We start from the raw sequence: 19,640 nt of genomic DNA, 5'->3' as shown, positions 1-19,640 counted from the left end.
GGTTCCGTTTTGCCCAGAGTGGTCCCGGTGCCTTTATTCAGAGCATGTTCTTCCACTCTCCAAAGTGTCAGCTTTGAATAACACATTTCATGCTTACCCTGTTTATAGGTAAGTCTCATAACATTTTAGGGCTTCCGGCTGGCTAAGCTGGGCCCAGACAGAGCTGCCTGCTGACAGAGATGAAAGTGCACTGGTTGAGAGCATCAAAGGAGCTCACCTGCAAGAGAGCTGCCTTTCAGGACAGTGAAGTTCTGGTTCCTCAAGGCCAGCTCTACTCTAAGCAGTACGAAATCTGTTGGGTGTGAGTGTGTGTGTGCATGCATGTAAGGACACACTATAGCACCATGGAGGAAGAAGAGAACAGAGCCAGGAAGAGTGACAAGAGAAAGATATAAATGGGGAGGTGGGGGAGGTAAAGAGATCATCCAGACATAAGAAGGAAAGACATAAGAAAAGAGAGTGGCTTTCCAAGGCCAAGCACAGCCACTTGTTTGTTTTTTCATTCATTCAACCATTAATTCGTAACAGAAGACTGAGGCAAGGGGAATAGCCGGGTCCATAGAGTAAATGCAGGTCCTGAATTCTTCCATCCCGCTGAGACTGCTGTGAGAGGGCAAAGACCTCCAATGGGAAGGCTGCAGGCTTCACAAGTATTCTAGAGAAGTCCATTCTCAAGAAAATAAAGCCAGCCAGCTCCACACGTCATCATATGGAAAAAGCCTATCGATGCTATTAAGGAGCCTCTTTGTTGTCATCAGGAAGCAGCCGATTTAAAATGAAATCAACAATTTATAAGCTTGGGACTTGAAATACATTTTGACAATGTGTTGAAATGAAGGAGGGCACTGTTGCAATGACAGTGGAGAAATGAGGATGGCGGTGCTCACAGAGTGCAGAAAAGGCAAAATAAAGAGAAGGAACGAGGCAGTGTTTGGCCAGTGCTGTCCAAGAAAGACCCACATGCCATCTGGCGTGCCTGTAAATGCTGGCGAAAAGAAGGAGCTTGTCAGGACACTGAGTGTCCTGGCCAAAAGGCCCTGCTCTTCAATAATGCTCTGTTCTGACTCCATGCCCCCTTGAATTTAAGTTCCTTGAGAATTTGAATTTCAGGTAAATCTGAATTGCAGATAAACAGTGAAGGATTTTTTTTTTTTTTTTTAGTACTTGGTATTAGTATGTTATTGCTTTTAGTATTTAATCTTATGTTTATACATAGCTTTCTCATACAGTATTTGGAACATACTTACACTACAAAATTATTCATTGTTTATCTGTAATTAAAATTTAACTATGTGCCCTGTAGACTTTTTCTGGTCACCCTAGTGGGGCCCCCTACCCTGAACCTAAAGAGTATGTTGCACATGCTCAGAAGATAGTTTGATTGCTTAAACTTGCTTAAATTAAAATGAACTGCTTCTAGAAAGAACTGAGAAAACTGGAAAGGGAATATTTGAAAAGCAGGAAGTCACAAGCAGCACTGTGTTCATCCATGCCAGAAATATTTATGAACCTCTTACCACACATAAGGGAATCTTGGCTCCTGTAGCTAGGCTAATCTGATTTTCTAGCCTCCCTAGGTGGCATTATATTTTAGAGTTACTTTTTCATCAATCACCTTGAGATATTCTCATGCAGAGAAAGTTGTAGCAAGTAGGCAAGAGGGCAGGGTGGTCATGAGACTCTTGGACCAGGACAGGGCAGGATTCTGCAGTCCGCAGAAATACCTTTGACAGCTTGCTGGACATAGGCCGTCGTCCCATCACTGAGGGTCACTGTCTGCAGCCCCAAGCTCTCCATGGCAAACTCCTGCCTGTGCAGTCAGACATGAAGTTGGCTTCTTTCCAGCACCGGAGCCACAGCTGAGGTTAGAGATTTCCTTTTGCGTCACAGATCTGAGAAAATGGACAGTGTCATATTATGAGCTGCATGGCTTCCTCCTGCCACAAGGACACACAGGGACAGTGAATGAGGCCAGCCAAGAAGAAGAAGAAAAAGAGATGAATTCTTCAAAGTAGAGAACTATGTTGGCTTTTATTAAGAGTTCGAAATATACACATTTAAGAATTCTAAAAACTGAGCATTCAAGAGAAACATGCCAGCCAAACTGGTTGTAAATTAAGATTTCATTAATCAAAACCCACTTTTAGGGACTTCCCTGCTAGGCCAGAGGCTAAGACTCTGTGCTCCCAAAGCACAGGGCAGGGGTTTGAACCCTAGTCAGGGAACTAGAAACCACATGCCACAACTGAAGATCCTGCATACCGCAACCAAGACCCAGTGCAGCCAAACAGATCAGTAAATAAACAAGTCAATTGTTTATAAAACCCACTTTTAAATTCACTCCCCTAGAAGGGAGACTCACTGAAGGCAGGAGGCCAACTCCGGGGTTGCTGGTTCTCTGTGACCATTCTGATATCTCTCCTGTGCTCAGATCCATCCATTCACCAAGAATCAGTGAGGTCATTCTTTTTTGGGGGGCCATGCAGCTTGCAGGATCTTAGTTGCTGACCAGGGATTGATCCTAGCCCCTTTGCAGTAAAAGCACAGAGTCCTAACCACTGGACCACCAAGGGATTCCCAGTGGGGTCATTCTTGATTCCCCCTTTATCCTCAGAAGTCTAGGAATACCACCATCTTACACCATACACAAAATTAATTCAAATGGATTAAAGACTTGAATTTAAAACCTGAAACCATAAAGCTCCTAGAAGAAAACATAGGTGGTAAGTTGCCAATGATTTCTTTTTGGAATTTGTCACCAAAAGCAGAGGAAACAAAAATAAACAATTGGGACTAAAAAAACTAAAAAGTTTCTGCACAGCAAAGGAAACCATCAATAAAATGAAAAAGCAACCTATTAAATGGTAAAAATATTTGCAAATCCTGTATCTGATAAGGGGCTAATATGCAAAATACACAAAGAACTCAAATGACTCAGTAGCAAAAAGCCAAACACTCCAACTGAAAAAACAGGCAGATGATATGAATAGACAGCTTTCTATGCCCAGTAGGTATATGAAAAGATGCTCAACATCCCTAATCACCAGTGGAATGCAAATCAAAACCATAATGAGATATCACCTCATATCTATCAGAATGTTTTATTACCAAAAAGACAAGAAAAAATAAGTTTTGGCAAGGATGTGGAGAAAAGGGAACGCTGTGTGCTATTGGTGGGAATGTAAATTGGTGTAGCTACTATAGAAAACAGTATGGAGATTCCTCAAAAAATTTAAAGTAGAATTACCATTTGATCGAGCAATCCCACTTCTGTGCATTTATGCAAAGAAAACAAAAACCTTAACTTGAAAAGATATATGCATTTCCATATTCATTACAGCATTATCTACAATGGCCAAGACATGGAAACAATCTAAGTGTCCACTGATGGGGGAATGGATAAAGAAAGAGCTACACCACACACACACACACACACACACACACACACACACACAGACTGGAATATTATTCAGCCACAAAAAGAATAGTATCTTGCCATTTCAACAACATGGATGCACCTTGAGGACATTACGCTAAGTGAAATAAGTCAGGCGGAGAAAAAATAAGCACCGTATGATCTCATTTATATGTGGAATCCTTAAAAAAATTAGATTCATAGATACAGAGAGCCGATTGGTGACTGCCAAAGGCAGGGGTTGGCGGTAGGTAAAATGAGTAAAGGGAGTGAAAAGGCACAAACTTCCAGTTACAAAATAAGTCCCGGGGGATGTAAGGTACAGCATGATGACTACAGTTAATAAAACTGTATTGCATACTTGAAAGTTGCTAAGAGAATAAAATTTAAAAGTTTTATCACAAGAAAAAAATTCTGTAACTGCATATGGTGCTGGATGTTAACTGACTGACTGTGGTGATCCTTTCACAATATACAGATACTGCTGCATGTTGTACACCTGAAACAAATATAATGTTGCATGTCAATTATACCTCAATTTAAATAATTAAAAGACAGACAAGAAGGTCAAGGTACCTAATTCCAGGTGAGTATCACCTCACCTGTTGACTAATATAAGAACCTCCTAATATGTGTCAATAAATTCTTGCCTGTTTCTCACTCAAATTTTGTGTCAGAATGCCTTGTTTTTAAAGTACAAATCTAAACCTACTACTTCCTTGATTAAAACTCTTCAGTGGCTTCCTATCACCCTAAGAATTCATTCACCTTGCAGGCAAGGCTGGTCCCCTCAGAAGTCCCTGCAGCCCTGGCCACCACGTTTTCCTGGCACTCACAGTCCCAGGGTCACATGCCTACCTCTTCTTCTTTAATACACGTTGCCTACACAAGACTTCGGGCTCCAAACCCAGTTCCTGGCTCACTGCGGGCTCTCCACAAATCCTCGAGCTGTGACGTGCCAGTCCTTGTCCCAGTAGGGAAGCACTGACACGTGCGTCTGCTGTGGGACGGAGTACCGGAGCCCTGCTCCAGGGCAAGGTTCTCTTTGCCACCCATCCATAGGATTCTCCCGGGCTCGAAGTCTGCACGGCCTACTGGACTCTTACTAGCTGCCAGCTCATCTTCTCAATCAGTGCTGCCCAACCTGTTATCACATCAGGGCACCCAGTGAGGATATTTGTATGTCACACTTTGGGTGCTGGTGCTTGAAGTCATGAGCAACCAGCTAGAGCTTTGGCAGTTCCAAGGGCTGAGTGGGTAAGCACCCTGACATAACTACAGCCCGTCTGTGACACACTGGTGGGGACGGTCTCTGCTAGACTCGGCATCTCCACCAGAATGATTCATACCTTCTGTCCATAACATTTACTGAATGGGCTAAGCTCTGGGGACAGCAATGCTACTATCACTGATAGTGAACACGGCCAGGGAGCTAACCATGTACTAGGCATTTAAATTTGGTAACCTGTTTAATCCTCACACTGACCCTTTAATTAAATACTATTATCCTCATTTTACAGTTGAGGGAGTTGAAGCTCTACTCAAGGTTGCACAGCTAGTAAATGAAAGAAAAGGATTTGAATCCAGCCCACCTGGCACCAGAGCAGTACTCCTAAGGAGTCTATTCTGCTGCCTAATACGGAGGTTTTTAGCTAGAGTTTACGAACCCTGAAGCCACCTGATAACACGTTTTTGGTGTGTGAGCTTGCACATTTTTCTGAAGAGGGGAGAGTCATGACTGTCATTGGAGTCTTACAGGGATTGAAGGAGGTAAGGAACCATTGGTCTAGGTAGGAATTCCGATACATGATTCATCTTTTCTGGTCTGCTCGGATCCTGGCAGTGACCTCAGTGTTGCCCAGAGTCCTGATGACCCCCAACATGGTCCCTACCTCATGAAAGCCCTGGGCCTGGCCACTACTGGACTGCTCCAGGACCTTCGACTTTCATTCTCTTAACCAGGGAGATAAGTTCTTTTGGGGAACTGTTTTCATATTAACAGCACTGTATCAGAAATAATACACCTGAGAGACCTATGTCGGGATTACAAACCAGCCTCAGATCTTTATGGCTGGGCCCTGTGGCTGCTGAGGCAATGGCTGGTTTAACTTAGCTCATCTGTATTCTACTGAGATTTTCTGAGGAAAATCTGTGCCATGGTTAACAACACAGGCTCTGCTGTCAGTCTTGGTTCTAACTCAGACTTTGCCTCTTTCAAGCTGTGTGTCCTTGGAAAGTAACTGGACCTCTCTGAAATTTAGATGATACATCTTAAAAACAAAATGAGGATAACAGTGGCGTCTTTGTCACGTTACTGTCAGGATGAAATGAGGTCACATACGTCAGCATTTAGCGCAGTGAAGGCACACAGGGATTACCCGAGAAATGCTGGCTCTAGGGAAGCGGGTGAAAGGGGAACCTAAAGGGATATGCTTCTGAAGCAATGAGTATTCCTATAACAGCTAGGAGTACTGACAACAGCCTGGTATCTGTAGAAAGGCTCGTAACCTCAATTTCACCTCCTGTTATTGCCTCTTCATCTGTAAAATGAACTGTTGGCCCAAATGACCCTAAAATCCTTGCCACCATTCATGTAATTACATTTATTAAATATACACCCCTTAATACATGTCAGCTGCTGTTTAAAGTACTCTATCTATACTATCTTTTTTAATCTTAAAAACAATCCTATGAGGAAATGAGTACACTATCCCCATTTTACAGCTGAGGTGACTGAAGCTTAGAGGTGGAGTAATTTGCTCAAGGTCCTAGAACAAGTTAGTGCTGCAGCCAGGATCTAAGCCAGGCTGGCTGGCCCCAGAGTCCATACCTCTTAATATCTGGTTTATTTCCTCCTTTTGCTAATCCACTGTAACACAACATCAGCGCTTAGAACACTTGAATACTGGTTGTTTAACTTTCATCTCACCCACTGCAACTTAATCCTGGTTCTTCTCAACCTGACCACATAGAAGGAGGGAACAGCTAGCAGCCACATTTCCCAAAATAACGCTTTTTAGACTCAAAGAAAACAAATCCCTACTCTTTTACATGTTCTCATGTCCAGGCTAAATATTCAGTTTTCCTCCTTAAGCCTCATAACATAAACCTTTAATAAAACAGTCCCCTCTTGCTCTCTAGCCCTTCCGGATCGCTGAATCCTCCTTCCAACAGTGCCTGACTGCGGATGGTGAGAAGTTGCTTCTTGGCTGCCAGGCACATACAAGTGTCTGATTGCCATTTTTCTTCCTTTCTTTTGTTAAATAATGGTCAACTCCGAAGCCTCCTGTGCCAGTACTACCGCAGGGACATTGGCAGAGCCAAAGAAGGCTTGTCACTGCCTGAGGATGGCTGGGTCTGAGCAGTTCCTGCCTGTACTGGACACTTCAGATTTGTAACTCCCCTGGCCCTCTGACAAAGGGCAGGGGGGAGCTGGGCGGGGGGAGCAGGAGTAGCTGCTACCTTTTCTTTTTGGAGGGTGTAATTTTTACCAGCTCCCTAATGACCTGAGCCGAATGGAGAGCTAGTCTAGGGGGAGGTGTGGTGAGGAATAAGAGCCAAGACAAAAGGTAGGGATGAGAAGGGAGACTGACACACCCAGAATTAGCAGCAAGTCCAGTTCCTGTTTGTTGCACTTTTAAATGAACTTAACGTATTGTTGGTTCTGGTGCAGGAAACAGCTCCATGACTTCATAATATATAAATGTGTTTCCTCTTGTAAACATAAATTATAGTTACCAGAGAGAGAACATTTACGAAAACTTTTTAGATACATTGAATCTTTCCCTGTGAAAAAAGATGGGCTTAAATTGTGTCCTTAAAGCAGAAAAATAAGAGGTATGACAGATGGGAAATGAAAGAGTAGCCATGTGCTTCTCCACTATGTCATGGTTCAAATCTAATCTGACCCACACCTAAGCAGGGCTTCACCTGGACTACAGGCACCTGTTTGCTAGTCTATCATTTTCTGCTAACCCGAATTCTGGGAACATTTGAAATAGGGTTTCTGGACTCTGTCAGCCCAGAGGGTACTGAGGAGCCAAAAAAAGAAAAAAAGAAAACGTTTGCTTGGAAACAGAGAAATGTTCAACTTTGGGGGGAAAAATGACAATTTTCACTCAGATAATTACTAATGTGGAAATACAGAAAACTTCTCAGAAAGGACAAAGCGACATTAGGTTGGGAGGGACAAAGACTGAGGGAGTCAAGTGGCAAACAAATGAGAAGCAGATTTGGAAGGGCTGTAGTAAAATGATTCAGTGTTTGTTATTATAGAAAAAGACTTCAGTGCATACACAAAACCCGTAGTGAAACAGGCTTGGTTCTGTGGGTTTCCAAAAACTAAAGAGAAAACAGGAAATTAATAACAGAAACACATTTAAAACACCAGCTAAACATCTCTTTCCAAAAGGCACACTGATGTTAAAAGCCCAAAGTGCTTTTTAGTATGGTTCCTATTTGGCTACTGCAATTTTACAGGTTTGAAGTAGTCACAGAAAAGGGAGTAATTGGGCAAAATGGATTATTTTTAATTCCAAAAAAGTCAATGAAAATACAGTCTCCTTTACTGCAAAATGGCATTCATTTTAAACTAAAACAGATAACTTAAAAATCTAATTTTCAGACAAATGTTTAAGTGAATTTAGCACCTTAGTTTGTAAACACTCTACAGAGCAATCATGGCTTAGTTTCAAACTCACCTTTAGTCCATGAAAAGAAAAGTCCAGAAAAAAAGGCAATCTGGAAGGGTTATCCTAAGGATATCACTTTATATCAACAAACAAATTAATACAGATATGAGGAGGTTACATTTGAATTGTTACTGGAATTCAGCTTGGGGTCACTGCGTGCTTGAGACAGGCTATTTGACAGTTTCAGAAGGGACTGGATCATCACAGTTATTTAGAAACATCGTGTTATTTAAAACATCACTCTGGGACAAAAAGGTTAAATTTATATTATCAGTTAATCAAAATGGAATAATATCCAGATCTCAAACAGGAAGAGAAGGTAGTTTTGGCCCTCTGAAGCAAAGAAATCTAAGTCAGAAGAGTTGGCTTTAAAAAAACCCTCAGCATTAGGGGGAAATATTAAAGAAATAAAATATAAGGCATGATATTAAAAACACATATAAATAACTAATAAGGACCTACTGTATAGCACAGGGAACTAAATAATCTGTAATGACCTGTGTGGGAAAACAATATAAAAAAGTGCAGATATATGCACATGTGTAACTGATTCACTTTGTTGTTTGGCAGAAACTAACACAACACTGTAAATCAACTACACTCCAAAAAAAAAAAACAAACATGTAACTGAACTGTACACTTAAAAATGGTTAAGATGGTACATTTTATGTTCTGTGTATTTTACCACAATAAAAAAAAACCCAGGCAGAGAAAAAGCCACGTGCAGACACTTACAAACCTCCAAGAATAATACCAAATTTCCCCTGGACGATATGAATTCACACAAGCAAAAAAACACTAATATTAAGTAAACAACACACAAAAAAGGTTCATTCTCATTAGTAATTAAAGAACAAGAAAGAATAATCATGATGATATTATACTTATGGAATTACCAAAAATCAAAGTGAAAGTATTCACAGCCAATAAACAATGACATATCACCACACACCTACTACAGGAGCTGAAAACCCAGAACACTGCAAACTCCAAACGCTGGTGCGAATGCAGAATGGCAGAGCAAAATGGCACTCTGGAAGACAGTTTGGCAGTTTCTTACAAAGCTAAACATGTTCTTACAATAAGATCCAGAAATCCTATTCCTAGGTATTTACCCAAATGAGTTGAAAACTTATGTCTACAGAAAAACCTGCACATGGATGTTTATTTATTTAGCAGCTTTATTCATAATTGCCCTAAACCGGAAGCAATCAATACATCCTTCAATAAACAAACTGTGGTACATTCATACTACGGAATATTATTCAGCAATAAAAAGAAAAGTTATTAAGTCACGAAAAGACACAGAGGAACCTTAAAATGTACTTTGCTAAGTCAAAGAAGCCAATCTGAAAAGGTTACATACAGTATCATTCTAATGATATGATATTCTGGAAAAGAAAAAACTTAAGAGACAGTGAAGTGATCAGTGGTTGTCAAGGGTGCAGGGGAAGGAGGGGAGGGATGAATAGGCAGAGCATAACACATTTTTAGAGCAGTGAAACTATTCTGCACAAGTCTATAATGGTGGATACTTGAAAATCCAGAGTGTACAACACAAAGAGTGAGCCATAATGTAAACTATCAGATCAGATCAGATCAGCCGCTCAGTCGTGTCCGACTCTTTGCGACCCCATGAATCGCAGCACGCCAGGCCTCCCTGTCCATCACCAACTCCCGGAGTTCACTCAGACTCACGTCCATCGAGTCAGTGATGCCATCCAGCCATCTCATCCTCTGTCGTCCCCTTCTCCTCCTGCCCCCAATCCCTCCCAGCATCAGAGTCTTTTCCAATGAGTCAACTCTTCGCATGAGGTGGCCAAAGTACTGGAGTTTCAGCAATGTAAACTATAGACTTAGTTAATAATAATGCCTCCACATTGGGTCATCAATTGTAGCAGATATACCCCACCAGTGTAAGATGCTAACTGGGGGAAACTGGGAGGCTTAGGGTAGGGGGTGCGTAAAAAGGGAGTACACAGGGACTCTCTGTACTTTCTGTTTAGTTTTTCTGTAAACCTAAAACTGCTCTAAGAAATAGTCTATTAATTAAAAAAAAAAAAAAAGAAATATCCAACCATCGATGTTGGCAAGGCCAGGAGAGGCGGGTGCAAGTGTGCATTGCTGATGGCACTACAGGGGCTCCAGGTTCTCCAAAGAACAATCTGTCAATGCTTAACCCCACCAGAAAAGGTTCAGGTGCTGAGGTCTAACATTCATCCCAGAAAAAGACAGGACAGAAAACAAGAGCTACTTGCACAAGATGCTGGTTACATACCCACTCTCATTTTGTGAGTGACCTGTTCATTGAAAGTTGAAAGTGTTAGTCGCTCAGTCGTGTCTGATTCTTTGAGACCCTGGACTATAGCCCACCATGCTCCTCTATCCATGGGATTCTCCAGGCAAGAATACTGGAGTAGGTTGCCATTCCCTTCTCCAGGGATCCTGTTCATTAAGATGGGCTATACCTTGTATTAAAAAAAATATTATTATTTGTTGCACCACAAGGCATACAGAATGCAGGATCTTAGTTCCCTGACCAGGAATTGAACCTGTGCCCCCTGCAACGGAAGCACAGAGTCCTAACCTGTCCTAACCACTGGACTGCCAAAGAAGTCCTTATATCTTATATTCTTGTTTAGTTGGTCAGAGACTCTCCTTAAATAGAAACATAAACATCTAAATGACACAGGGTAAGATGTTTGTGCTTCCAGATGCAGTGAAGGGATTACTCTGCCAGTTATGTTATTTTTCCCTCAAACTTAACTCTTTTGGGATGAAAATAACACACTCCTACTTACAGTTAAACTGCTTATAATTCAAGTTCTTAGAGAGCAAGCATTTCGGCTTAATTAGCACCTTACAAAGAATGTGCCCACAGATACTAAATGAATAACACTACTAGGTCACATAGCTAACTGAGCTCTTTAGCTCAAATTTGAATCCTAAATCAGCTCCACTTATTGTGAATCAGATCTGATTGAAACTTCTGAGATTGGCTTTGAAATCCTTCATCTACCGTAGAGACATAAGCTCCCTAAAAGAAGTTCCTGGCAGAAGAGTAAATGCTGAGTGAAGGAATGAAAGAGGGAAGGGACTGAATCCCACCATCCCAGCTCTTTCTCCAGCCCCAAATAGGACGCCCACTTTTTCCTCACTTGAATTACCACTTTGCCTCATCTATGACATCCACAAAGTTTTCTCCCAGACCCAGTTCAAGAACAAGATTTCCCTGGCCAACACCACAGCAGACCGTGAGACCCCAGCCATTTCTTCTGCACTCAGCAATGAAGTTACTACACCAGGTGGCTCGTCTGCAGTGTTCCATGAGGGCACGGATATATCTCCCTGTTATTGGATCCTCTGTGTCCAGAGCCCAGAACATGGCAGGCATTCACTGGGTATTGCTTTAGTGAAGGAAGGGAGGACTCAGCACCAATAATATTACCCTGTGTAGAGCTCAGCAGTTTACAACATGCTCTCAGATATACAGATACATTATCTCACTTGCTCTAAGCTTGCTTCATCAGCTCTCACAGCAGGAGGGGCTGAGAAGACAGCTCATTTCTAGTCTAAAGCAGTCATTCTGCAGATGAAGAGACAGAGGCCAGAGCTGCCAGAGGAGTCCCAAAGGATCACATGGCTACCTGGGGGCAGAGCCGAGTCCCACGCCAGAGCCGTCAGTGCTCTTCCACTCTGCTCCTTTGTCTCTGGCCCAGTAACAGTGTTCTTTCAGTTCCCAGAAGGGCAGACATTCACTAACAAGTCGGAGAGACTTGTATATGTAGCTGCTTACTCAATATTTCCAGGTCCCCAAACATCTCAAACTTGACATATTCAAAAGTGAATACCTTAGCTCCCTTCCTCACCGTGTGCCCTTCTTCCAGGCTCCCCCTTTTCAGTAAATGGGAACTCCATTGTTAAACTGCTCAGGCCAAAAGTGATGGAGCAATCCTCAACTTCTCTATTTCTTTCACATGCCACTTTCAATCCTTCAGCAAATCCTACTGGCTCCTTTTTCAAAACATATCCAGAATTCAAGCACTTCTCACTCTTTGGCTTTTTACTTTGGGTCCGAGCTACCCACTTTCCTTGCCTGGACCACAGTAGCAGTTCCCTAATCAGTTTCCTTCCTTCCCCTCTTGCCCACTACAACCTATTCTCAACATAGCAGCCAGAATGATCCTTTATGTCAGATCATGTCACTTATGTGCCTCGAACCCTCCAATGGCTCCCATCTCACTCACAATTCACAGAAAATCCAGGGGCCTATAAGGCCTAATACGATTTACCACAAATCTACTCCCACCCACATCTCTTGCTGTTTCTCCTCTCTCACACTACTGCAGCCATAATGACTGGTGTCCTCACGTTTCTTGAACATACGAGGTGTACTCTTGCCTCAGGGCCTTTGCACTTGCTCTCTGACAGCAGAGGGAATATACTTCCCTCAGATAAATGCCTGGCTCACCCCTTAACTTCCTGTGGGTCTTTGCTTAGATGCTACCCTTTCAGTGAGACCTTCCTTGACCACCCTAATAAAATTTAATACCCTGACTTCTGGTACTCTTTATCTTCCTTCTCTGGTTAATTTTCTCCATATATATTCCACTTGTTTATCATATGCTTCTGCTTCATCCCAACAGGTGAGCTACTTAAATCCTGGAGCTTTGTTTTATTTACTACTCTATCCCCACGTACTAGAAAAGTACCTGGCTTCTAGCAGATATTCAGCAAACATTAGTGGAATGAATGAATGAGTAAATGAATGAATGAATGAACATCCTTACCTTTAGAATCTCCCAGTAATCTAAAGGGTTCAGGCCAGAAGGGAAAGACCCTGGTTGAGCTCTGACCTCACCCTCACTCCCCGCACAGCTTCTCCTTCTTCTTAGGTCCAGCCCAGTCCCTTACTACAAGAAACCAGGTCTGGGCTGGGAAGCAAGGCAGGACCAGGGCAACAGGTGCTTGTTGCCAGGATGGTACAATTCTGCATAGTGCTAATTTTTGGCTTTGGCATCCTGATACCTCATCAACAGAAGAGGTCAAAAATAGGTTGGGACTAGATAGTAGTACTGACTCAGTTTAACAGCAACTAATCTGCTTTGAGATATCTTTCAAGGACCAGTGCTAAACTTGCATGTGTTCACCTATCTGTCCTCTTCTTCTTTCTCAAACTCTTTATTATGGATTTCAAACATGCAGAATAGTAGAAAGAATAGTATAATGAACTCCATGAACCCATTACCCAAATTCAGCAATTACCAACATTATGTCAATTTGGTTTCTTCTGTTCTCTGTCTCTGCAACCCCCACTGAATATTTCATGAAGCTGTTTCTTGAGAACTGATCTACATATGACACACTCTGGTCTTGTTAACACTGTATTCTAGCAACTATGTCAACCAATTTCTCTAGTTTTACTAGAAATACAGTTTAAAAAAAAAAGCACTAAAAAAGCACTTACACCCATTCTCTCACCAAAGCAATGACTAAAAAAGGAAGTATCTAAATTCCAAACTGTTTAAATCAAGGGACTTGTCACTTATCATGTTTGGAGGGATTTGGGGAGAAGGGTTTTGTAGCTACAAAATAGATGTAGACATGAGCTGTTTTCACTTGTTTGTATCTGAGGCAGAACTTCTGAATGAACTTGTTCAATCCAGTAAGTATTTAATGACTACCTGCTACATATGAGGGACAGGATTAAGAAGACAGAAAATAAGAAAACCCAGCCTCTGTTCCTAAGGAAATCAGTGTGGGGTGGAGGATGGGTGTTGTGTGAGAAGAGTGTAGTGGGAATAGCTAACATCCAAGGCAGAATACATTCTAGCCTGAGAGATTAAACAAACCCAAGGCAAAAGTTCCTTAAAAAAAAATCAATCCACAGAATTTGCAGACCCCGAGATTTACCTCTTCCTTAACTCTAATTTTGCCCTCTGCTGAATTTATTGCTATACAGCCAATACATATATTATATGGGGTCAGAGAATTCAGTGATCCACAGAATAGACTTTCGGAAGTGGATCTTTCATGTCACATGTTGCTACTTACCATCCAGTCTTCTGGTGGCAGAGAACTGGAAAGTCATCCCAGGGTTTGGAAAACAATGGAGCTACCTCAGGGCCGACACTCAAAGTGTTCTACTCTTTGAGAGCATATACAGCAAGCAGCTTTATAAACAGAAGAGACTGTGTCAAGGAGACATGGCTAGATGGATTCAGAAGGACTTCCAAGAACTCTCTCCTGGCTACCTAAAGGACTGTGACCTTAGTGGTCTATTACCAGAAGAGTGCAGCTCTTTGGACAAACCAATGAGGTTTGGTTGGCCAGGTTGTGTAGGAAGGAGAAAGTGCATGCTCATTCATATGCCCCTGGAATTAGGTGCACAGGAGAGTGGAAGAAGGGCAGAATTAAGATGGAAGAAAGGTTTACATCATAATCAATGTTACCAAGATTGGTGAGGTAAGGATGCATGAGAGAGAAGGAGTAAGGTAGGAAAAAGGCACTGTGACAATGGATGGGGCACAAGAATAGGGATTAGTAAAGGGACGATTCTGGTTTGAAAAGGAGATCACTGATGGAAGTGAAAAAGATGCCACATGACCCAAGATCTTGAGAGGCAGGATCTCACAAGATACTAACAGGGTGTGAAAAAGAGGGACCTTTGAATGGGAGGGTGTACAGATTATGAAGGATGGGTTCCCACTGGAATGGAAGGGGGTCACTTCACTGAAGCTGGGTGAAGTGGTCACTAGATAAAGGTTTTGGGTAATAGGATGTAGCTATGGATGGCAGAAAGGAGGCAGCTGGAACACTCATAAGAGATTGGAAATCTCTTATTTATGTGAATTCCTGGGGGTAAGCAGACTTAGGATGAGAGGATTTGGGGTAAAGTGCCAGTGAGACGGGAGACACCTTACGATAAGCGGGAGCTCCAAGGACTCATAGGGTGAGAGGATATTTGGACAAAGGATAAAGAGAGGTACTAAGGTGCAGGGGTCTCAGGACACTTGGGGTCAGAAGTTATGAATAATGGGTTGAGGAAGACACCAAGCCATGCAGGAAAGGTTAATATTAATAGAAACCTTGGAGGTCGTGGCAAGTGTTGATGTTGGGCTTAGGAATTATTAGAAAATAAGGAACAAGGGGCTGAGGGTAACCTGGAAACCCAGGTAGGTTTAGGAGCAAGAGAAGCTATGGATCAACAGAGTTTTGAAGATCGTGTTCAGATGCCAGCTCTGCTACTCATCTGTGTGAATCCAGGTTCGTCATTTGTTTAAAACTAAACCAAAACAAACAAAATAAGGGAAACAGTGGTAGACATAGGAAGAATCATGTCTTTGGTTTGTGAAGGGAAAACTTAATTTACACATACAAAGTGTGGTACACAGTAGGTGCTTAGCACTAAGTGCTAATCTTCATTAAGGAGATAACCAGAGTCAAGAGCCAAAGAAGTGAGGAGGCCATAGGAGACCTAAGAGGACAGGGATTCCAAGAGCTCAGGGGTACAAAGATAATGCAAAGTGTGGGCCCTGCATTCATTATCTGCTGACTCCCTAGCACCCAGGATGGAGTTAAGACCCATAAGAGCTTCTCAGCATATATTTAAGGGCTCCCTTAGGCTAGGCTTCGTGCCAAGTGTTTGAATACATTACTGACCCTGGGGTGAGGTTACAAAAGTAAACTTCTAGCTAGGAATACAAAAACGATTGCAAACAAATATTATCTTGATTGAGAATTGTACAACTTCACAGCTGGAAGAAAACTGAGGTCATTTAACCCAACCTTATCATAGATGAAAGACTGAGGTCGAGAGAGAGGAAAGGAGTTCTAGTGGCAGAGCTAGGACTTCCATCTGGGACCACATACTCAATCCAGATTCTCTGATGCCTCCAACTGCATCTACTTCATATTCATCTCTATAACTTCCTGGGCACCAGCTCCGTGCTAGGGCACTTGTTTAGTCATGTGCTGGTTGATACTGGGGGGCTGAAGTGCAGACAGGGACGTCAGCGGAGGTGACTTCAGGATGGAGGGGGAACATGGAATGAGGTCATGAAGTTATAGGGAAAAGAATGGATTATCAGACATTGAGGGTTACATAGAAGATGACTGGCTGAGAAACTATTTTAGACGGCTGAGTTTAGGAGTTACCAGAAAAGGTCTGAGGGGAGTCACCAAGTTTGTGTGTGGGGGGGAATACAGGGTAGAACTGGACGGGTTACCAGACTAGTGGAGTCAGTAAGGTTTGAAGGGATGTGGGGATGTCCGGTGGTCAGTCACTGTGTTGGTGGGCCCCTGGGCAGTGCTGGGGAAGTTCCTGGATTGGCAGAGTCAAAGAGTAAGAAGTGAGGATTACCTGGTGAGGTCTTAGGGTCAGTGGGTGGGGGGTCAGAGGTGGGGGCGGGCGCAGTCACACGGTGGGGTGTGGGAGTCACGGGGCAGGAGTCACAGGGCGGAATTGGGAGGCAGGGATGGGAGCCGGGACCCGAGGTGCGGGAGGGCCAGGCCGCCGACCAGCAGTCCGGCCACCGAGCTACAGGGCCAGAGGAGGGTGGGCACGCCAGGCTCGGGACCTTCCCGGGACCCTGCGCCCGCCCGGCCTCCCACCTGGGCACGGTGGACCCACTCTTCCCGTAGCCACCAACCTGACAGCCCCCGAGGGCGACTCCGCCGACAGACCGCCATGCACCGGGCCCCGCCACCAGCGCCGGCCCCGCAACCCGCCTGCGCCATAGCCCGCCCGCCCGCGAGCCGCTTGCCTCGCGCGATATCCAGGTTCCAGGGCCGCCGCACTTTTCCTCTCCTCTCGGCGGGCCTCCACCGGGCCCCGGAACCCGTATAGAAAATACAGGGCAGGCTCCACCCCGCACCCCGAGTGGCGGCGGCCGCCGTCTCACTTATCCCGGTTCCCGGGCCGCCGGAGCCCGGGCGGCCGGGGTCTCGAACGGTGCCCCTCAGAGCCCCGCCCCGCCCCCCGACCCGGGTGACGCGCCGCCCGCCAGGCTGGGCGCCCGGGGAGGGCGTGATGACGTCACGACGCCCCGGTCAGGGCCTGGGCGCGGCTCACGAGCCGGGTCGTCTCTATAGCAATAAAGAGCCGCCACCTGTTCCTGAAGAGGGGACTCGGTCACCTGAGGCCTGAGGCGGGCGCGGGGAGGAGTCCGAGGCCCCGCGGGCTCTGCGCCGTCTCGTCGGCCGCCTGCGGGCGAGAAGGTGCGCTCCTGGTGCTGGGGAGGGCCGGAGGGGCTGATTGTGAGGGAAGCCGTGCCTCTCCTCAGGGCTCAGAGCCGCCAGGCGGCCTCCTGCGCCTTTAGGGTCCTGAGGCGCCTTGCTGTGCGCAGTCCGCACGCACGGCCTGCGATCTTCGACCCACCCCCTGAAGGAAGCAACTGCAGGTATTACTAGCACCTTATTGAAAAGGACGACGTCGAGGAGCCGTGAGGGACTCGCCTGTTTAGGGAGTGCGCCCTGACGGTCCTCTCGGGTTCTCTCACGCTCATTCCCCCGTCAGTCCCACCCCCAGCCTCGAAACCAGCTACCACTGACCCTCGTAGGTTCGTTTCGGGTGAACAAAGCCAGGCCCTTTATGGTTTACCCCTGTCACCAGGAGGGACTATGATTGGAGAATTTTCAAACAAAGTAAAAGAGAGTGAGCTTTTGGTAAAAATAAATAAAAGAGAGAAGTTAGATGAGGAACTGGTAAAGGTTGCCTCTTAGAAGAGGAACTGGGTGACTGGAGGAATGAGGTGAGAAGCTTTACCTTCTCTGTCCTTTTAGACTTTAACTCCTTTCTTTTGTCTCCTCTCTCCCCTCCCCCCCCCAAAAAAATTTAACTTAAAAAAATTTTTTTGAAGGGAGTGTTCCAATAAACTAGAAACGTTTACAAAGTACTGTGTTTGGGGTCTGTGGTAGCTAAAGATGCCATAGGAGGCATGGGTGATTGCTTTCCTCCCTTGTCTATACAAAGCTTAACCACAAAGCTTTAGACATTCTCTGTTCCGCATCTTCCTAGTTTGGGCACCACAGTTCCAGAGGTGGAACTGGGGCTATAGTTCTCATCAAGCTCTCAGCTTAGGGGGGCAGTGAGTGACACTTGATGGCCTCTTCTTGTGGTTAATAATTAATCATTTCTATGTGCTGTGTGTTAAGTTGCTTCACTCGTATCAGACTCTCTGCGACCCTATGGGGGTCAGAGGAGCCAGCCAGGCTCCTCTGTCCATGAGATTCTCCAGGCAAGAGTACTGGATTTGGTGGCTGTGCCCTCTTCCAGGGATCGAACACCCATCTCTTAACTCCTGCACTGGCATGCAGACTCTTTACCACTAGCACCACCTGGGAAGTCCCAATCCTTTCTATACCTCCTGATACAGAGATAAGCAGCCTGACCTTTAAGGTGCCCCCTCCCTGTTCCTTTTTGGTGGAAGTTTAACAAGTTATTAATACCTAGATAGAGAATATAGTAGCTTGTCCTGTAGCTTAAACTTCTGGATAGACATAGAGCAGAGACTAATACTCAGGTGTCCTAATTTGTACCCCCACCACCTTTTTCCATAATAAAAAATACATCTATCCTTTCTCATATTCCTTGCAGATCCTAATCTATTTGGTAATCACCTCTCCTCTTACACAACAAAAACTGTGGGAAACCAGTGTCTGAATTTGAAGTATTAGGACTCTGATGATGGGTAATTTCAGGTACTCAGGAGAACTGGGGAGGAATATAATTTGGAATGCAGGATCGAAGATCATTTCTAGCAGCTTCTGTTCTACCTTTGAACCCCATCTCCACAATATACTGTATAGGCTGGTGGTCTTCAGACATTTTTTGAAATGGACTTTATAAAAGAATTTTAAAGAACTATGTATCTCCTAGTTCATTCCTAAGTTGACACCTAAATTTTCCATCATATAAATTTTTGTAGAGGATATAATTTCTGACTTACCGCAAATTTTGATGTTTTAAAATATAACCATTATATCATTCTTAAATGTATCTGCTGCTGCTGCTAAGTCACTTCAGTCGTGTCCGACTCTGTGCAACCCCATAGCCGGCAGCCCACCAGGCTCCCCCGTCCCTGGGATTCTCCAGGCAAGAACACTGGAGTGGTTTGCCATTTCCTTCTCCAATGCATGAAAGTGAAAAGTGAAAAGGAAGTCGCTCAGTCGTGTCCGACTATTAGCAACCCCATAGACTGCAGCCTACCAGGCTCCTCCATCCATGGGATTTTCTAGACAAGAGTACTGGAGTGGGGTGCCATGGCCTTCTCCTAGTGGGCTCCAAATACCCTAAATATTTGATGCCCACCAGCATCCATTTCGGAGAAGCCCGCTAGGCTCCTCTGCCCATGGAATTTTCCAGGCAAGAATACTGTAGTAGATTGCCATTTTCTACTCCAGGGAATTATCCTGACCCAGAGATTGAACTCATATCTCTTGTGTCCCCTGCATTGGCAAGTGGATTCCTTAGTGCTGTGCCACCAGGGAAGCCCAACAATTTTCTACCTGTTTTTTATTTTTATAGACATGAA

General features: G+C 44.3%; 2 protein-coding genes across 5 annotated transcripts in view; one reads left to right on the top strand and one right to left on the bottom strand.

The window, feature by feature from the left end:
• ZNF76 (zinc finger protein 76) overlaps positions 1-17,076 on the bottom strand; it is a 30,083-nt gene extending 13,007 nt beyond the window's left edge. Inside the window, exons 1-2 of one of the 4 annotated variants that reach the window (XM_024983843.2) lie at positions 16,758-17,076; positions 1,725-1,892 (exon numbers count right to left, since the gene is read on the bottom strand). In XM_024983843.2, coding sequence (XP_024839611.1) covers positions 1,725-1,797 — 73 coding nt within the window. In that variant the 5' untranslated portion in view covers positions 1,798-1,892; positions 16,758-17,076. Of the gene's footprint in view, positions 1-1,724; positions 1,893-16,757 lie in introns of those variants that run through there. The other 3 variants (XM_024983844.2, XM_024983845.2, XM_024983846.2) reach the window with 3 other exon arrangements.
• A 69-nt stretch (positions 17,077-17,145) lies between these two features.
• The window catches only part of TCP11 (t-complex 11), a 172,838-nt gene continuing 170,343 nt past the window's right edge, over positions 17,146-19,640 (top strand). The window contains exon 1 of the mRNA XM_059880349.1: positions 17,146-17,325. The gene's annotated coding sequence lies outside the window, so the exon portion shown is untranslated. The remainder of the gene's footprint in view (positions 17,326-19,640) is intronic.

Source organism: Bos taurus, chromosome 23, assembly GCF_002263795.3.
Source record: "Bos taurus isolate L1 Dominette 01449 registration number 42190680 breed Hereford chromosome 23, ARS-UCD2.0, whole genome shotgun sequence".
Classification (NCBI taxonomy): domain Eukaryota; kingdom Metazoa; phylum Chordata; class Mammalia; order Artiodactyla; family Bovidae; genus Bos; species Bos taurus.
The sequence above is the reverse complement of the archived record's forward strand: the minus strand, read 5'-3'. Positions and strand labels throughout refer to the sequence as shown.